The sequence below is a fragment of the Kogia breviceps genome, chromosome 5 (assembly GCF_026419965.1).
Source record: "Kogia breviceps isolate mKogBre1 chromosome 5, mKogBre1 haplotype 1, whole genome shotgun sequence".
Classification (NCBI taxonomy): Eukaryota; Metazoa; Chordata; class Mammalia; order Artiodactyla; family Physeteridae; genus Kogia; species Kogia breviceps.
Window position 1 is genome coordinate 8864959 of NC_081314.1, and position 20238 is coordinate 8885196.

General features: G+C 32.9%; 1 protein-coding gene across 3 annotated transcripts in view; it reads left to right on the forward strand.

Annotated features, from left to right (window-relative positions):
- PLOD2 (procollagen-lysine,2-oxoglutarate 5-dioxygenase 2) overlaps positions 1-19995 on the forward strand; it is a 101193-nt gene extending 81198 nt beyond the window's left edge. For 2 of the 3 annotated variants that reach the window (XM_059063587.2, XM_067033608.1), the window contains exons 10-20: positions 1603-1724; positions 4903-5007; positions 7378-7503; positions 9678-9819; positions 10976-11038; positions 12524-12637; positions 15403-15468; positions 16542-16646; positions 17818-17964; positions 18074-18199; positions 18367-19995. In XM_059063587.2, the coding sequence (XP_058919570.1) occupies positions 1603-1724; positions 4903-5007; positions 7378-7503; positions 9678-9819; positions 10976-11038; positions 12524-12637; positions 15403-15468; positions 16542-16646; positions 17818-17964; positions 18074-18199; positions 18367-18522 (1272 nt within the window). In that variant the 3' untranslated portion in view covers positions 18523-19995. The remainder of the gene's footprint in view (positions 1-1602; positions 1725-4902; positions 5008-7377; positions 7504-9677; positions 9820-10975; positions 11039-12523; positions 12638-15402; positions 15469-16541; positions 16647-17817; positions 17965-18073; positions 18200-18366) is intronic. The other variant, XM_059063588.2, reaches the window with a different exon arrangement.
- The last annotated feature ends 243 nt before the right edge of the window (positions 19996-20238 follow it).

Below are 20238 nucleotides of genomic sequence, written 5' to 3' on the forward strand. Positions count from 1 at the left end.
GTCTAAAAAAAATTTAAAAATTTGAGTTAAATTCAGTGGGGGATTTTTGAAGTCATTACTACTCTGTATATTTAGGACCTGAGGATTTTAGAGTTTAGAAACTAGTATCATACTATTTGGATGAGACACATGAAACTGTCAATTTTTTGTAGATCAAAAATGGTTGAATATCAGCCATTTTTATATGTTCAACTTAATATATAATGAAGAGATGTCAAAGGGCCTATAGTCCTTTGCCTTTGGGTTAGTTTTGGTACTTTCTTTTATAGAACTGATCATTAAATTGTTTGCAGCTAATGATAATACCCAACATCAGAACTTGAAATATCTTCCATATACAGTATTGTTTTGATTAATTACACAATGGCATGCTCTTCCCCTAAAGATTTTGATACTGTCATTTCCTTCAAAAATATTCAGAACCTCCCAAATACCTCCTACGTATAGTCTAAATTTAAAGACATTTTTTCTCAATATTTTTCAATCTTGCTTGTCTCTTCCCTGTTAAAACAGTTGGCATTCATTATCACCTATAAAAACTCAATAGCTGTGAAGTATGCTCTTTTCTCTCTTTTGTCCTAATACTTTTTGTTTAAGATTGTTCTTTCTTCCTGATGTACACATCAGCTAATCATTTGCGTTTTCCAGAGACTATTTTATATTTGCAGAAAACCACCTCAGATAAGTTTAAAGGGGTGAATGTATTGAGCATTGGCTTTGTAAAATGCATTGTAATACATGTACTTACATTAAAGTATTTTGTTTTTGTGTATTGTTTCTTTTATTTATATTTTTCCTCCTTTCATAGGACCTAAAACCTCTTGATAGCAGGAGTTTTTGTCTTCTTTTATTTAAAATTAACTCTATGCAGCTTTTGTATGATAAGTAGTTTTAACAAGCTGTGAAAAGCTTTCAGAAATACTTAGTGAGACTTGATACATAAAGAGCTCTGAAATGCTCTAATGATGGAGATAGATAACCTTATCTAAATTTTAGCACAGTTGAATCACACTAATTTGATGACTTTTCATGTTGATTATTTTCTCATCATATTTTCTTATCAATAAAATTTTAACTTTCCCTTCTTTTGGTAAAAAACACAACTTTTTATGTGACCATTAATTTTCTCTCTGCTTAAAATAATATTGTAATATTTATTTTATAAAAAAGATTATAACAGATTAATCTGTTAGGTTTAATAGATATTTTTTATGGATATTTTACAAAACATGTTTAAGAGTCTCAGGGCACAAGCCATTTTCCCCCCTCAAGTCAGAAATATTTTATAGCACTCAGGATTTAAATATTAATGCAAGGACTAGGAGTAGATGTTAAAAGAATTTTGAAGTATCTTTTTTTAAAAAAAATTGATATGTATCTATTTTAGATTCTTCATGTGATATTTAGATGATATTTCAATATAATATGCTTAATATAGTTATCAGTTTGCCTGTAGTGAGTGAATATGTGAATGGTGGAATTCACAAATTTTAAATGTGAAGTCATCCCTACATATGAATGCTTCAGTCATCTTATTGTCTTTTTTCTCACTACTTTTCTTCTTTTTTTAAACTAATTTTCAATTTTTAAAATATGTTACAGGAAGTTTATCATGAAAAGGACATCAAGGTGTTTTTTGATAAAGCTAAACATGAAATCACTACTATGAAAATAGTAGGACCAGAAGAAAATCTAAGTCAAGCCGAAGCCAGAAACATGGGAATGTATGTTTTAGCAAATTTAAATTCAACCAGTATCTACTAAAGAAACTTAAAAAAGAAAGCCAACTTTTCTTCAAAATTAGTGTCCTAAACTTGGATGTCTCAACTGTGTGTGTACGTGTGTGTCTGTTGTGTTTGTGCCCACACATGAGCATACCTCTGCCGTTTGAACTGTATCTGTGTTTGTGTGTATTTATGTCTAAAGGGCCATGAAAGTTATTTACGTTTTCTTTTAATGGCTAAGAGTCAATATATTTAATCAAACTATTAACTGAACTTCACATCAAGATTTAAATCCCCAGACAGATGAGTAGTGTGACTGATGTAGCAGTGATTTAAATATACATTATCTGAAGCTTTTGTGTGGCAGAAATGTGTGTTTCAGATATTCTAGTTACCTATTGATCTAAATTGTACAATAACCACAGAAGAAATATTTTAGGTCCTTTGTTTAGCCTCTTTAATACATCAGACAGATTACTAATAAAATTCTGGTAATAGCAAAAACGATCACTTATTCAGTGAATGTTAATTGAATATGCCCATCAGTGGGTTAAAAGCTGGTAATGAAAAGGTAAGACTCAGTGATCTCTCAACAGGAGATGTTCTTGTCTTGTGCTGTGGAAGCTTCAGGCCCAAAATGATGGACAGTGCCTATTATGGGGGTAAAGGGACAGGCAGGAAAACGGGCCCTAGAAAAACCAAACAGATGTTATTACTAATGGTTCCATAACTTCATCATTGGAGAGGACATTGGGTCCACATTTAGAACTTACTTTCTCTATTTAAAACATTTTTGTATGTGCTCTGTTGTATCTGGCTTTGCCTTAGCACAGTGTTTTTTAATTCACTCATGTCATTACAATTATCAGCAGCTCATTCCTTTTCATTGCTGACTAGTATTTTATCATATGAATATACTGCAAGTGGTTTACACACGCCCCTGGTGGTAGACATTGGGCTATGTCCAGTTTGGGGCCATTATGAATAAGGCCGCTAATGAAGATTCTTTATTAGAAGTGTGAATATGTGTGTTTGTGTGTGTGTGTGTGTGTGTGTGTGTGTGTACATATGCTTTAGTATATTTTGGGAAAATACCAAGGAGTGGACTAACTAGGTCATAGGGTTAGGATAGATGTATGTTTATAAGAAACAGCTAAATAGTCCAAAATGGTTGTACATTTTACACTTGTAACAGCAAGGTAATAGATCTCCAGCTCTCCACGTTTGTCAACATTTGATATTGCCCATCTTTTTTATTTTAGCCACCCTACCGGGTATGAAAAGGTATCTTACTGTGGCTAGGTATCTAAATCTTTTGTGCATTTTTGTTTACATTGGGTTATCTTGTTAGTTGTGTATTTGTAGGAATTCTTTTTTTTTTTTTTTTTTTGCGGTATGCGGGCCTCTCACTGTTGTGGCCTCTCCTGTTGCGGAGCACAGGCTCCGGACACGCAGGCCTAGCGGCCATGGCTCACGGGCTTAGTTGCTCCGCGGCATGTGGGATCTTCCCGGACCAGGGCACGAACCCGTGTCTCCTGCATCGGCAGGCGGATTCTCAACCACTGCGCCACCAGGGAAGCCCTGTAGGAATTCTTTATATATTTTGTATACAAAATCTATCTATCTATCTAAACTCTATATCTCTATAATGTTTTGTGAATATTTGTTCCATTCTATGGTTTGATTTTTTACTTTTTAAATATTGCCTTTTAATGAGAAGAAATTTTAATTTTAATAAAATTCTATTTCATCTTTTTCTTTTATGCTTTGTGCTTTATTTTCTATTTAAGAAATCTTTCTTATTCCAGTGTCATGCAGACATTCTTTGGAATTTTTCTTTCATAAGCTTTATCATTCGTGCATTTTTGTTTAGGATGTTTCAATCAGCAATTCATCTTGAATACAGTTTTGTGTTTGGAGTGAAGTAGGGGTCAACTTTTATTCTTTGCAAATGAAATTCCAGTTGTTTCAACATTCCTTTTTAATTTAAGGCTTTTCTTTTCCTACTTAATTGACTTGGCCTTGGTCAAAAATCAGATAACTGAGTATTTATGAGTGATTGTGAGCTCTCAATTCTGTTTTGTTGCTCTAAGATCAGTGCTACACTTTATTACTAGGAATTTATATTAACCTTGAAATCATGTGGTATAAATTTTAAATTTTTTTTCCAAGAAAATTTGAGCTGTCTTTAAAAAAGTTATTTAATTTTCATTTTTATTGAGGTATAATTGACATATAATGTTAGTTTGAGGTGTACAACACAGCTTCAATATTTGTATACATTGTGAAATAACCACCACAATAAATCTAGTTACCATCTGTCACTGTGCATAGTTACAGTATTTTTAAAAAATTTCCTCTAATTTTTTTGCACAATTTTAACAAACTTTCCTGTCTGGTGTCCTGCTTGACAGTTGCTTAGAAACAATTGTGTCATGGAGGTAAACACTGACAGTAGCAGAAAGTGATAACTCAAATCAGCAGTGAGGGAGGAGAGCTCCAAATGCAGAAACCATACTACTTGGAAGCCTATCATGTATCACAAGTAGCCCATTCCTTCGTGTTCCTGATGATAATGCTGCAGACTCTACCGAGAAAGCATACATCACAATCCGTGTTCCTGGATAAGAAGCAGGGCAGTGACCATCTTAGAAAAATTCCACGCAAATCAGGTTTAAAAAGTATTAACACCTAAAGAGTTGTATACCTGTATTTCCAAGATTCAATTAAAACTGAGTTGTTGGATATACAGGATTTTACACTGTGAATGTGTGTGTGTGTGTGTGTTTGTGTGCAGAAAACATTTTGATTTGTGAAAAAAACTTGTTGATAAATACATTGGTATAAATTATGTTCCCTTTTTAGAGAGAATTAAATGCTGAATTATAAATTGCCCATCTGACTGGATGTTTTATATTTTGAAGTATTTAGTGGCTTGAAAATATATTTCACTTGCCCTAAAATTTTTAGTTTCACTCTACCCATGAACATCTATGTTAATCAACTGACCATTTTGAAATTTAAGATAATATTTATCCTTTTGGATATAGTCTTACTATTTTGATTAGAAAAGTATTTTAGAGAAACCTTATTTTGCTTATGAGCTTTATGTTAACATTTTTCAACCAGCAAATATTTATTTTATTTAATGCATATTTTATTTCTTTTTCCATGACAGGGATTTTTGCCGTCAGGATGAAAACTGTGATTATTACTTTAGTGTGGATGCAGATGTTGTTTTGACAAATCCAAGGACTTTAAAAATTTTGATTGAACAAAACAGGTACTATATATGATTCAATGTCAATTTATTTTATTATTATTTTTTTTGTGGTACGCGGGCCTCTCAACTGTTGTGGCCTCTTTCATTGCGGAGCACAGGCTCCAGACGCGCAGGCTCAGCGGCTGTGGCTCACGGGCCCAGCCGCTCCGCAGCATGTGGGATCTTCCCGGACCGGGGCACGAACCCGTGTCCCCTGCATTGGCAGGTGGACTCTCAACCACTGCGCCACCAGGGAAGCCCAATTTATTTTAAAAATTATAATGTTTTTCTGTATCTACGTGGATATGCTATAATTACTTGTCTGTGTTTAGGAAATTGAGGGAACTCACAAGAAATTATTTTCTATACCTTATAAACTTTCAATTCTAAGTAATTAGTTTTCTTTTAAAGAAGTCAAATAGAAAACAACCTGATGAAAATTTCAAAATATTCAATATTGGTTACAGTCACAAATGTGATGTTTATCAATTATATTTGGCCTGTTTTTCTATTTAAAGCTAGATGAAATTGTGATCTATCTAAAAATAGAATTATCTTATTTTCCACAGATATTTTTAAAGTAGAATTTCATAAAACTTCTGACCTAAAAAGTTATTACAGAGTTGGAAGTTCTTAGAATATGAAAGAAATTTCAGAGGTACATATTATTCCACAGCCTGATCTGTGATTTTGTTTAGTACTGAACTAATTATCTCTAGGCAATACCTGTTTTCATTTAACTGGATTGAAATGGGTAAAAGGCACCATCTGTACTGGCTTATAATGATATTAATCTTCATTTACAACTACTATTGCTACTACTATTAATACTCTCACTAATACCGCACCTTTAGTGAGTGCTTATTAAGTGCCAGGTATTATTCTGTGTATGTCCACATATATTAACACATTTCTCTTAACAAATAGAATGGTTAGCAATGAAATGTTAGAATTACTGTTTTCATTTTGCTGAATAAAATATGTAAGAAGTCTATTATACTCCACTAATCCATCGTTTGTATAATTTGTCAATTTGAGAATTTAGTTATTATTTCAAAAGCTAAAACATCTCAGTATATTAATCTTCTAATTCCACACTGAAAACATTGAGGCACACGGGAGATGGGTTTTGATTTTCAGTGTCTCTTTCCCCAGCTCTGTCAGGCAGCTAAGATTATAAATTACAAGATTTTTTTCTATTAAATATTTGATCTTGTTAGTTATCGACATTGAATTATCATTCATTCCTTAGATTAACCTAATATGTAGATTCTAATTTATGTTTTTATTTCCAATATTGTAGGTATTCTAAACAAAACAAAATGTAAATGTATCTAGTTAACATTTTATTCTAATAGGAACCAGGAAAAATAAACTACAATCATTATTTTGCATGGTGTATTTACAGACTGTGTGTCACTTTTCCATAGGTAAGAGAAAGGGCACACCTGGTCTTCACAAGATTGGAGGGTTGTGAAATAGGCTTTTTTGTGGAAATAGTTGGTCTATAACCTTCCTCTTGGAGGAGTTGTGTGAGATTTTCTTCAAAATTGTGTGACGCCACTACAATTTATTTCATTTTAAAAATACTTCTAACAGAACTTCAGATTTTGTTACCTCATTTGGAAAATGTTGATACATTATAAATTAGATTTCCTTAAAAGAAATCTGGCATGTTTTGAATCTGTAACATATACTTTCCTTAAAGGGGCTGCTTTCCTGGTAGATAGTGAGACAGCACGGTATAGCAGTTACCTTTTATTTTGTTTTCTAAAATAGTCAAAAGACCAGAAAAATGTTTAGTGTTGCCAGGGCTAGCACAACCCATTTTAAAAGTATTAAAAAAAAACACAAAAAAACGGAAACATACTTTAAAGTAATTCAAGGCTTAACTTTAGGAAAACTGGCCTACTTACAAATATCTCAGCCCATCTTCATACATTTTTTTATTCAGCAAATATTTATTGGATACCTTAATGCACCAGGGACTGTTATGTCTGCCTAATAACAATGAAAATATTTGATTTCATTTAGTATAATTTTCGAAATACTAAAATAACTAAATAATTAAGGTAGTTATACTTTTTGGATATAAGTATGATACTTTTAAAAGTTGTTTTTATACTTTCATTCACATTTTCAATTACTTTTCCTTTCTCATTAGTCTTTTTTAAAAAACATCATTGAAAGTCAGCAATGTACTTATTTTTAAAGAACGTGAGGGGAGGAAATTCCTTTCTATTTTATTTTACATTTAGTTTTTTGGACTAACTACATGTGTGCTAAATGAACTTTATTGTTTTCTGTGTCATGTTAAGCCCAAAACACATAATTCTGTGGCAGTTAAAAAATAAATAATTATCTGGATTTGTTTTTCTCTCTTCTCTTTAGAAAGATCATTGCTCCTCTTGTAACTCGTCATGGAAAGCTGTGGTCCAACTTCTGGGGGGCCTTGAGTCCTGATGGATACTACGCTCGATCTGAAGATTATGTGGATATTGTTCAAGGGAATAGAGTGTAAGTTACTTGATTTGATCTTTTAATGTAAAATACTTTTATCTAAAGATATGGTCTTGTTAATATTATATTGAATTTTCAAACATTTTTTATCTCTTCATGTTAAATGGAAATTTGAAGACCTGGAGACCACTTGGGATCCTGCAATACCACTGTAAAACTAATATTTAAAAAATTGTTATTAAAGTTGTAAATCTTCAAAGGCACAAACTCTCAGTTGTGGGAAATACTAAAAGACAATGTATGATTACCATGGGTGAGTCATCTTATGGTTGTTAGAAGAGGAATATTTAAAGTTTGGAAAGGGAATTTAGTTTAGCTAATTTCTTTAGTGGCCAGGGTGAAGGTTGTTTGATAGCTTATAAAATTTATAAATGAGCAAACAAAAACACCAACAATCAAACCTTCCAACATTTCCTTTTGCAAGAACTTTCTGTGTAATATAGCTAATATTCTGCTTTAAAGAGAAATTGCTTTGCCAGTATGATTTCCATTTCTAGAGTTTGAAAAGAATATACTTACTACAAAGTATGTGCATGACTGATATTTATTTCAGAGACAACAATTGATATTTTTTAAACTAAAAATTAATCACACTTGAAGTAGTTTTTTTGCTAAGGTAATGTTAAGGAAGAATGTATCCTGTTTTTCATACAGAGTGACTGAGACATTAAGTGCTTTGCCTAATTTCTCAGATACATCGGCTCAATTAAAAAGGGTTAAAATTTAGGAAAAAAAACCCCACACACTTCTTGTTGAACAGTTGAGTGGTAAAGAGATGTTTTGCTTGTGAAAATAATAATAGGTGTAAAAACAGTAATAGTAAATTTGAATGATGTAAACGATAAAGGCTTTTGTTAGCTGCAGTTAAGAAGCATGATAACTGAGAAAATACTATTAAGATCATATTCTGTTGTTTCAAAGTACGTTAATTGATTCTGGAATGATCAGGATAGACCATATGCCTGATATTGTCTGTGGGTATAGCAGGAATAAGCCTTCACAGAAGTAGAAATAGAGAACTCATATTTCATTTAAGTTGTTTTAGGCACTGGTGTTTTTCTGTACAACCTCCTGTAATTGTTGTCTAAAGTGTAAGGAAAAGAATAAAGTAGAGGTTTTTGATTTAGTTAATAGAAGAATGTTCCTTATGTATAAAAGCTACATGAAAGAATGACATCTTGTGACGTGTGTGTGTGTTTTCCTTTAAAATTGAAACAGTGCACACTCTACCATACCAGTGATTAATTTCTGAATTCAGCAGACACACTGTATATTTTTGATTGGCCATTTCCTTTGAGGCTCATCTAGTAAGACAAAATGATGTTATGTATATTGCTTTCAGTATCTAACTACATTTCCTTGGTCAGGATCTTCCCTTTCTGTGCTCTAAAAGCGAAGGTATATCCCTTCAGGTGAACCTCTATTATATTGTTTTTATGAAACGAGTCATGTTCAGAGTAAGGAGACGAGTGTGGGAAAGAATAAAGGACAAAATAAAGTGTCTCCCAACACTCATGTACTTCTAGCTATGTTTCTTTATATCTTCCTTTTTCTGCAGACAATTGAGATAGCTTAATGAATTTCAAAAGGCTATATTTTAGGAGAATTTTAGGCTGTATTCAGTGATGTGCTGGTAAATGTCTAACAACTAGTTCTTTGGGTTGGAGGATGCCCTGATTTGTAGTGTTTGCCCAGTTCTGTGTTCTGAATAGTTCTACCACGGCTGATTTCAAGCTTCCAATGTGAAGTCAGAAGGGAAGCTAAATGCTCTGGGGAGCCAGTGTGAGCTGGCTGCAGTACGCCACTGGCTGGATGTGCTATTTTTTGCTATCAGACTGCTTAATCTTAAATGTGCAACAGAATATTATACTCTAGCTGTATCAACAGAGTGAGGGATGACAGCCAAAATGCCAAACATATCAACCTTAAAATGAAGTTTATGTAGGGAGATAGTGATTTATCTCATAGTATGTAGTGTTTACCAAGTAATCTCATGTATATGTGTGTGTAGATATGTGTCAGATATCATTAAATGTGTTTGCGTTTGTGTGTAACTTGATTCGGTAGTTTATATCTGCAAAATTTAAAACCATAGAAGGCATTTATTTTAAAAACATAAAAATAAAACTTCATATTTGTGGTATTTTGGAACGTCTTATCTTTACTTTCAGAGGGATATGGAATGTCCCATACATGGCTAACGTGTACTTAATTAAAGGAAAGACACTCCGATCAGAGATGAATGAAAGGAACTATTTTGTTCGTGATAAATTGGATCCTGATATGGCTCTTTGCCGAAATGCTAGAGAAATGGTAGGGTATACAATGATGGCTTGCTTGAATGTCTCTATAAGATGGCTTGCTTTCCCAGTTGATGTGTCATTTGTTTTGGTGCCCTTTTTCTTTCTAATTTGTAGTACTAGCCAATTTTTTTGGTTCTGTATTGAAATACTGGAAGCAATTATGGAGAATAATTTACCTGTGGAACATTTACCTATAGAAACAACTTGAAAAAAGTTAGGCTTGGTGCTTAGGTTAACTCATAAGCAACAGTAAGATTTTCAGTAGTAAACATAGATTTATTACAAATCAGCTTTGCATTTTTAAGAATTTGCCTTTACTTTCATTTGAAATTCTATAGTTAAAACCTGACCTAATTAAAGTTAACTATGAAGCCTGGGCGAAATGATCAGTTACGCATTTAAGAAAAACACACTTTTGTCCTGAAATCAATATCCATATTTTCTCTATCATTATTAACCCCATACTCTCAAAAAGTAGGTTCCTTACCACTAATCTGGGAGAAGGATTGAAACATGTAGTCCATTTAATCTATGTGAAAAATTAATGATACATTGCTATTCTACAAATGTACTTTCTCAATAAAACTTAAGCGATTGTAGAAAATAGTTTGTTTTTCAAAATGTGTTAATACGTCTTAAAACATTTATATGGTTTTCTGTTTTAAAATGGTTGGGTTATTTTATTCAAATTTATATAAGCAAATGTGATTTTGGAAAAAATCAGGAAAGTTGGCAAGTACTTTTTTTCTGGTTTAATAAGGCATGTATTGTTTGAATATATTTGTTTTTCCTATAAACTTATGTCCATTGTTATATTGATTATACTTAGTACTTGTGATTGTAATTTGTGCTCATGTTTGGCTAATTTGACTCAACAGCGCATCCTGCAATGGCCATTCTTACACATTTTTTTCCTTTGTCTTAATTTTGTATCTAATGAAAATTCTACTAAGGAATGAGCTTGGATTTATGTTTGACCAACAGAAAAAAAAAGGCTGGAGTTGTTTCTTTGTGTGCGCTGTAAGCTTTGCTTGTTCTGCATGTTGTCTGTGAAGGACATTACGGAATGTCAGCTTTTGATCAAAGGCTGCTATTTTTACTTACCTAAGAATACCTGAGAGAGTGGGTGTGCAGGTCAACTTACCCAATCCTTCTCTTCATTTTAGACTATACAAAGGGAAAAAGACTCCCCTACTCCGGAAACATTCCAAATGCTCAGGCCCCCAAAGGTGTTATTTTTATTTATTTTTACTTGTTTTGGTTTATTTAATTTTGTTTATTTAATTAAAATACTAGATATTGTCTAGAAGTAAAGTTTAAGAGTCTTCTTTCCTTTTAGCTTGGTATAAACAGTCGGTATTCGTTGGTTCTAAATCTGTATACGTATGTGTGTGCTTTGCATGTTGGGGTATGCATTGTGTGATATTCACTTCTTAGTTCCTTGGGCTGATTTAGATTTTATGGTTGATAAATGAGAAAGTTAAATCCAAATCACTTGAACTAGTTTTTCCAGTTTTTTTTTGTTTTTTTTTTCCTTTTTTTAAAATTTTTATTTTATTTTATTTTATTTTGCGGTATGCGGGCCTCTCACTGTTGTGGCCTCTTCCGTTGCGGAGCACAGGCTCCGGACGCGCAGGCTCAGCGGCCATGGCTCACGGGCCCAGCCGCTCCGCGGCACGTGGGATCTTCCCAGACCGGGGCACGAACCCGTGTCCCCTGCATCGGCAGGCGGACTCTCAACTACTGCGCCACCAGGGAAGCCCTTTTTTTTACTATTATTATTATTATTTTATTTATTTATTTATTTATTTATTTATTATTTTTGCGGTACGCGGGCCTCTCACTGTTATGGCCTCTTCCGTTGCGGAGCACAGGCTCTGTACACGCAGGCTCAGTGGCCATGGCTCACGGGAGCAGCCGCTCGGCGGCATGTGGGATCTTCCCAGACCGGGGCACAAACCCGTGTCCTCTGCATCGGCAGGCGGACTCTCAACCACTGCGCCACCAGGGAAGCCCTGTTTTTTTAAGGGAGAGAAGAAGTAGGAGTAAGTATAAAGTACATCCTGATTAAAATGAGATTTGGGTACTCTTCACCATTTTTGTTTTATTACTAACTAACTCTTTTACTATTAAAACAGGTACAAAAAGAAACAACCTTACCTTAATGGTGTTTGCCACATTTATTTGGTATGGGGCAAGGACAGGAGACTGATTTTCGTTAGCTGCAGGAGTAATTTCTGTGTTCAGTCTTTAAATATCAGGACAATAAAAGTATGAAATAGACTGACAAAATAAAGTTGACATTTGAATTCTTGTTTAGAAGTGTGATGTCTTCTTTGAAAGGGAAAGAAGCCGAAAGAGGTACAATTAACTGCACTTTGGTGTCTCAAAAATATTTCTGCTTTCAAACAGGAATTCTTTTTCCTTGATGTCTGCATTTAGGACCAATGAGAAAGGGACAAAAACAGTTATTCTTCTTTTTTTCAGTTGAGTGTCAGTGCTATCAATTAGTTTTGTGCGGTGTCTGAATTCATAATTAATGAAAATTCTATTTATTTAAAATCATGCATGTTTTATATGAAAAATAAAAATGCATGTTCCTGAATGAGAATAAAAGTTGAAATTAATATCTTCTGTATATTTTTCCTGTGGTTAAATTTATGTTCTTGTACTTTCCTCCAAGATTATTAATACTATTATTTTTTGGCATATAGGGTGTGTTTATGTACATTTCTAATAGACATGAATTTGGAAGACTGTTATCAACTGCTAATTATAATATTTCCCATTATAACAATGACCTCTGGCAGATTTTTGAAAATCCTGTGGTATGTATTTCATGCTCAGCTTCATTTATTACTTATTTTTCTGTAACTCTAAATGGATGTAAATCAATTAGGTTAATAATATGAAAATATGGTAAGAGGCTTTAAAAATGTATTTTTAATTATATTTTTTAAGGCATAATTAATTATATTTCTTGACTAAGAACTTTCTTTTTAAAGACATATGAGGTTTGGGGAAGAGAATTATCAGTTTCTTTGATTTCTCCCAATATCTCTGTTTTATATATAAAAAAACTCCAACAAATTTTAAATCACAATTTCAGAGGAAAATGTTTACGAGTAGCTCACGTATGACAATATTACATTTTGACTTTCAGGAAAAAAATTCAAAAAGTTAGTTTGTGAAAATGGATTTTATTTTATCTTTTTTTTTTTTTTTTTTTTTGCGGTATGCGGGCCTCTCACTGTTGTGGCCTCTCCCGTTGCGGAGCCCAGGCTCCGGACGCACAGGCCTAGCGGCCATGGCTCACGGGCTTAGTTGCTCCGCGGCATGTGGGATCTTCCCGGACCAGGGCACGAACCCGTGTCTCCTGCATCGGCAGGCGGATTCTCAACCACTGCGCCACCAGGGAAGCCCTTGTTTGTTTTTTATAACAATTTTGTGAATGTACACCAAAGATAGCTAGAGAAAATTGCAGAGTAAGTGGATTCAGCATATAAAGTCTTAAGTTGAGGAAACGATTTCCTTTTGAAGTCCAAAATTCTTTCTTTTCTGAAAGATTTGAATTATGTAGGCATTAATTCCTTTTTTGTCTTACTGGGTTAGTTTTCTTTAGTCAAGTTGGCACAATTATTCAAGGGAAATACTCTCTCTAATCTCTGTAATACTACTATTTATGTTTTTCTCCTTCCCAATAGTAAAAGTTTTAAATTACAAATCCACCCGATGATAATTGTCTTTTATTTTGTAGTAGTTGACTTTTGGGAATAGTAAATTTAATGGTCTCTGGAACTTTGTTGAAGGAAGAAGAATATCTTTTGACTCTTTGGTGTATTTAAAAAATACTTTTGTTTCATTTTAGCTGCGTATCTCCATCCTTCACAGGAGTAGAATTGAAAAGAGGCTTTTTTTAAATGGTGAGGGTAGAATTACATATTTTACTTTGGCACTGAATCTCTTGGTATTTTGAGAGACAGAATTATTTGATTTTTGGGGTAATAATTAGCTTCCTGAAAAAAATGTCCCAAGTTATATCCTGTAGATATTTGTGTGAGAATTCAAATCTTTAGAGAGTATGCAATGACTATATCAGAAATAATAGGAACTGCTTTTCTTTCCATGCTTTGTTTTATTTTTGGTAAATTAGCCTGACTGACATGCCTCATGAGGGGTATCCCATAGCAAAATATTTAATGATTATCCCATTATCAGAACTTCTAAGAAATTAGTAAAGTCAGTTTGTTCCATGACATTTGAAAAGCAGTCTAAAATGAAAAGTTAATATTAATGCTTTAATGTAAAATCTTAGGAGCTTGTTTCTTTAACTTCCAAAAATCTATAATGATGCCAGGAAAGAATACTTAAAAATATTTAAAGATTCTGAAATGTTATGTATGATTATTTACTGCTAATTTTCCCCCATGTTTTGGAATCAGAGAACCAATTAATATTAAAGGGAATAATGAGATAATACAGTAATTTGATCCTTATAATGATATACTATGTATAAATTAAATTTGTTAAAGAATTTGAAGATAACTTTTGTTCTTCCATATCAAAAATTTCTGAGTTACATATAAGCAGAGATATGCAAAACTAAGAATGGCAAATAAATTATCAGGGCCCTTCTGAATTGTGGCCTCAAAAGATATATTTCCAGACGAATATTTTTGAAACGTATTTTGATTGGAATTATTTTGAGCCCATATCTCAATTCTTTCCTGTTTGCTCACTTAATTTGTACTTTGCAGAGAGAAAATTAAGAATTTTGTTAAATGGTCTAAATATATTTTCAAAAAGATCGTTTTGGATATTAACTCATATTTTAATATATACCCTTTAAATATTGGGTGTTTGAATAAAACACTTGACCCAGGAAAAGGATTCCTTAGCTGATATTGACAAAAATTGATATATCTTAGTGTGTGGCTTATGTGTCAGTGATTGGACTAAGAGAAGATTCAGGTTCATGAATTAGTATGAAGAGGAGCTATTTTTCAATATATGGTCTTATACCTTAATTTCAGTAACTAAAAGATATGAAATAGTAACCGCATGATCCTTCTTTGATACACATCTAAAACGGAAGGCAGAAATTTTAAATACATTTTTAAAAATCAAAATTATTTTAGAGTAATTCATTATAAAATTATAAGTAAGGCCAAGTTGATTAATATTTTTACAAATTTTACTACTTTTTAGTAATTAAGGTTTACTAATATTTGTTGGTAGGATTATGTTCCTTATCCTTCACTTTTAAAACACACATATTTACCTACACCTATGTATATGCATAGAATATAGCATACAAATATAGTGACTACAAGATTACTCAAATTTTAAAATCCTGAGTTATAAAACTCTGTAAAGAAAAATTTTGCATTTCATAAAATGATGTGAACATACATAGAATCAGGCAAAGTTTAAAAAACATAAACTGTGGTTTCTGAAAATTCCTACTTTGTCTACTACATGTAGTCATTTATAAATTGCTTGAGCAATTTCTAAAGTGCATGTACTTTATATTTTCTGTTAAAGTATTTATTAAAAGGTTTTTGCTTTAATTTGTGCAATTGATTTTTTGTAGGACTGGAAGGAAAAGTATATAAACCGAGATTATTCAAAGATTTTCACTGAAAATATAGTTGAACAGGTTTGTATTAATAATTACTATGATATGTAGAGCATTTTTGCTATATTTTCCAGCAGGGAATATTATTAATGCAATACTGCCTTAGCAGCAGATGTTGTGAAAGTGGAGAAACTTTATCCTTTAGGTAAAATTCATACTACTTAATTACCAATTTTACAGCCTTAAGGGTCATACAGTTTGTAAGCATGTAGAAAAATGAGAATTAACAATAATTTTGAGATCATGCCATTTTTTTAGCCTACTCCCAAACTGGTGTAGGCCTCTTTCAATGAAAGTTTATCTTTGAAAGAAATTGAGCTCCAAACGTCTCTTCTCAGAGAGGTCTTTTAAAAAATGAACTCTGTTTGAGGTTAGTGTTCCAAACTATTGCTACTACCTTATTTCAGAGAATGTAAAGTGTCTAAAATGTCTTTAATTCTGAGATGCTCTGTTATTTTGTGTACTGTGAGAAAGGAAAAAAATACTGCCAATTAAACTATGATGTAATGTTTTCTAGTCACTTAGAATTTTTAATTTTATGCATTTTGAAAGAGCTATTTTAGACTTATTAAAGCATATATGTTATATGTTATAGAGCACTGTATACATAATAGCATTTCATTTCAATGAGTGGTGGTATAAATCAGTTAAAAAGGTGTTTCAAAGGGCAAGTCAACAAGTGCAGTGCCAACTAAATGTGTGCATGTGCACACACACAGATACATACAAACACACAAAGTGAGGACAGAATGAATGCCTGACCAAGTGTACATGCCCTGTGGCATTAACAACTACATCACTATGGCTGCCTGGCCAACTGGGTCTCTAAGATGCGCCTTGATTGCACAGATGTTAGAATGCAAACAAAATAAGCAAATAAATGAAAATAAAAGTCTTAGAAATTGTTTAAAAAAAACAAACAAACCCAAACTAGTATAGTTTGTAACAGTAATATCAGTAATGTTCGGCAAACTTCTTAAAAAGACATGTAAGTGAGATAAATATTGAATATTCTGTACTTTTGAAATGCCATTTCTTAGTAAAAAGACACAAAATATTACTCTCTTAATGGTGATACCATGTTTTATATATAGCCTTGTCCAGATGTTTTTTGGTTTCCTATATTTTCTGAAAAAGCCTGCGATGAATTGGTGGAAGAAATGGAGCATTACGGCCAGTGGTCTGGGGGGAAACATCATGTAAGTTGTCATTTCACACAAAGAACTAAAATGTGTATGTGGGGCAAGGAGGAGTGTAGATATTTAGAGAAGGTAGAGGAGGTTTGTCCTTTTTGTCGTACATCTCTGAGTCTTAGACCTAAATGAAGGGCTGCCCAAGGCTGTCAAGAGAACTCTTGTTTTTAGCCTAATTCTGGTACTAATTGTTTAACATTTAATCTATCCCGGCCTCAGTTTCATCTCCGATTACACTGGGTAGGCCTTAAGGGTCAGTGTCTCCTGGCTGGGGATGGTAAGGTAATATATGCCTATTGTGTGATACTGCTCTTCTCCAAGGTCACTTTTTATTCTCTGCATTTTTGCAGTGACCTGTAGTGAAAATACCAAGACAGAGTTTCTCTGGTTGACTGCCAAAGCTATTTTTTTTGTGTGTAAACATAGGAAGGAGGGATCTGTTTGAATGCCATTGGTGTAATTCAGTTTTGCATTTACATTCAGAGTCAAAGACTTGGCTGAAAGCATTACTGTAGGTGGTTCAAGGTATTTCTTTTCCTCTGAGAACCCACAGATGCCAGGTCCTTCACAGTACTGAGGAATTTTAGTGGAATATTCTAGAATATCACTGCCTCTGCTCAATTATATATTCCCCAGCTAGTTAGCTGATCAGGAAGACAGAAGTTCAAAGTATGAGGAAGAACTTGAAGTCAGCAGGTTGTAGGATAATGAAAAGCAATCATGGAAGGACTTTGAGTGCCACAAAATAAAGGAGGAACTTGGCAGGGAAAGTTATTTTCAGTGACATGTAATCCAGGTGGCAGACAAACAGAATCTATGCCCATCACCAGCTAAGACTGCCTGAAGGTTCACTGTAAAAAAAACCCTCATTTTTTAGGGGACACGGGAAGGCTTTGGCAATCAATTTTATTTACTTTCTCATCAGACCTCACATATCTATTAAATAAGTAGGAAAGCAGTCTTACTGTATAATACTTTGCTTCATCATTGATACATTTGCAAAGCCATGTTATCTAAGTTATTTTGGTAGTTTCACAATTAAAGCAAATGGTACACCATAATTGAACAGTTATTTTTATTGTCTATCATCATCTTGCGGTTGAAAAAAATTCCAAGATAATGTAAATGTGAATTGCACACAGACCACAGTTTATGATGTCATGAATACTCTTTCTAGGATAGCCGTATATCTGGTGGTTATGAAAATGTCCCAACTGATGATATCCACATGAAGCAAATTGGTCTGGAGAATGTATGGCTTCATTTTATCCGGGAATTTATTGCACCTGTTACACTGAAGGTCTTTGCAGGCTATTATACTAAGGTAATTATCCTCTCATTCCTGCTGCCTACCTCCTGCCAGTTTTTACACAAATGTGCTATTTTATATTGTTATTGATAAGCAAATCCATTGATTTACTTTGCTCTTTTAGGGGTTTGCACTATTGAATTTTGTAGTAAAATACTCCCCTGAAAGACAACGCTCTCTTCGCCCTCATCATGACGCTTCTACATTTACCATCAACATTGCACTCAATAATGTGGGAGAAGATTTTCAGGTAATTATGGCTTTTTTTTTTTACATTTTTCAAAAGAAATACATCATTATGAAAGGGGTTTGCCTTATTTTTTAAAAAATTCTGCTTAGATATCATCATTTGAATTTTATCACTCATTAAAAATGAAACATAACAAGTTGATACATTTATTGGTCTATCTTTTTTAGGGAGGTGGATGCAAATTTCTAAGGTACAATTGCTCTATTGAGTCACCAAGAAAAGGCTGGAGTTTCATGCATCCAGGGAGACTCACGCATTTGCATGAAGGACTTCCTGTTAAAAATGGAACGAGATACATCGCTGTGTCATTTATAGATCCCTAAGTTATTTACTTTTCATTGAATTCAGTTTTCTTTTGAAATGGATGCCTGGCATGAACATGTCTTTGAAGTTGTGCTTGACATGATGAGAAGAATATTTAAATAACTTTCGCAGAACAACTTCACTTTGGGCCAAACATTTGAAAAACTTTTTATAAAAAATTGATATTTCTTATTATCTGCTCTGAGCCTTAAAACACAGATTGAAGAAGAAGAAAAAGGAAAAAAAATGTAAAAGCAAATATTTATTTCTATGCCTTATTGTCTCTGAGAATAATGACAATTTTCTGAATTTGTGTTTCAGTTGATAAAGTATTCAGGTACAGATGTACAAGTGACAAATGAGACTAATAATATTTTCTTATTAAAAGGCTGGGAAGAGTTTTATTTATCAACATGTAGACAAAATGGATATAAATGAAAATTTCAAAAATTTTAATTTTTGAAATGCTGAAAAACTGGAGTTCTAACTGAATTTTTATGCAACTAATTGTGTAAGTGCTTTTTGGACCACCTATACAGGTACCTTTTACAGTAGTTACTGAAGGAAAACAAAGAACAATATTACACAGTGTTTTTCCTCAAGAAACTTAGTACAGAATACAACTGAGGTACATATCCAGTGGAAAACATTTCTGTTTAGATTGTTAGACAGATTTTTTTTTACATTTGCAGTAGAAATCAAGCCTTACATTCCTTCAGATGAATTTTCCAAGGTAGATTATATTAAGTAGATGTTAGATTTAGGAAAGCTTTTGAGCCTTTCGATTTCTTAAAGTACATCAAGTATCAACTTAAAATCAGCAAGTGTCCTTAACTCAAAACAGGGTGTTTTTTTTTAATTCTAGAAAATAATGAGGAAAAAGAAAATTTCATTGAGATTAGTAGTAACCCTTTATAATTTTTTTTTAAAAAAAAAACTCTTTTTACGTTTTTAAGTACTTGAATTTTATATCAGGAAGATAAAGTTGGTGAGCCTTTGTTCTTCCCTTTTGCCCTTTGTCTTCCTCCTAATTCTTTTCTTCCGGAGGGTGATTCACATTTTTTGTCTTTCCAGCATAGTCTCCATTTTATCCTTCTTACTCTTTTTATTACTTTCCTTTTATCCCACTTTAAAAAATTCCCCAACACAAAAAAATCTGTGACTTGATTTTTCACCATTACTCTGAGTGAGGTTTAAATATTCTTATTGTAGCTACTGTTTTTAATTTAAAGGTTAAACTTGAAAAAAAAAGTTTTAAGTCATGGTGCCAAATTTCATTTTTCTAACACCATGTGTTAGAAAATTATGAAAAATAAAATAATTTAAAATAAGTTTCTGTTCTCTTTATTATTGGTGATTTATCTTTAGAAGAGAATATATGGTGGAGTATACTGAAAGGATATCTGGATGCAATAGGCCGTGATTTTTAAATTTTGCTTGGTACATTTACTGATATCAGAACTTAATAAACATTCTAGTTATTGAATTCCAAATTGAATTGTAATATCTTCGATTTCAGACTGACTAGGGATTTGATCTAACTTATTTTACAAGTGAGAAAAGAGAGACAAAAATATTTATTTGATATATATTTATTTATTCAGTGGTGGTTTTCAAGTCCTTACTGTGGGCCAGGCACTGGTCCAAGCCCTGAAGGTATGGTGATGAATACGATGTTATATTACTGGGAGATGGATTTAGGAAATAAGGAGTTGGGTTCTATCGCTTTTTGTTCT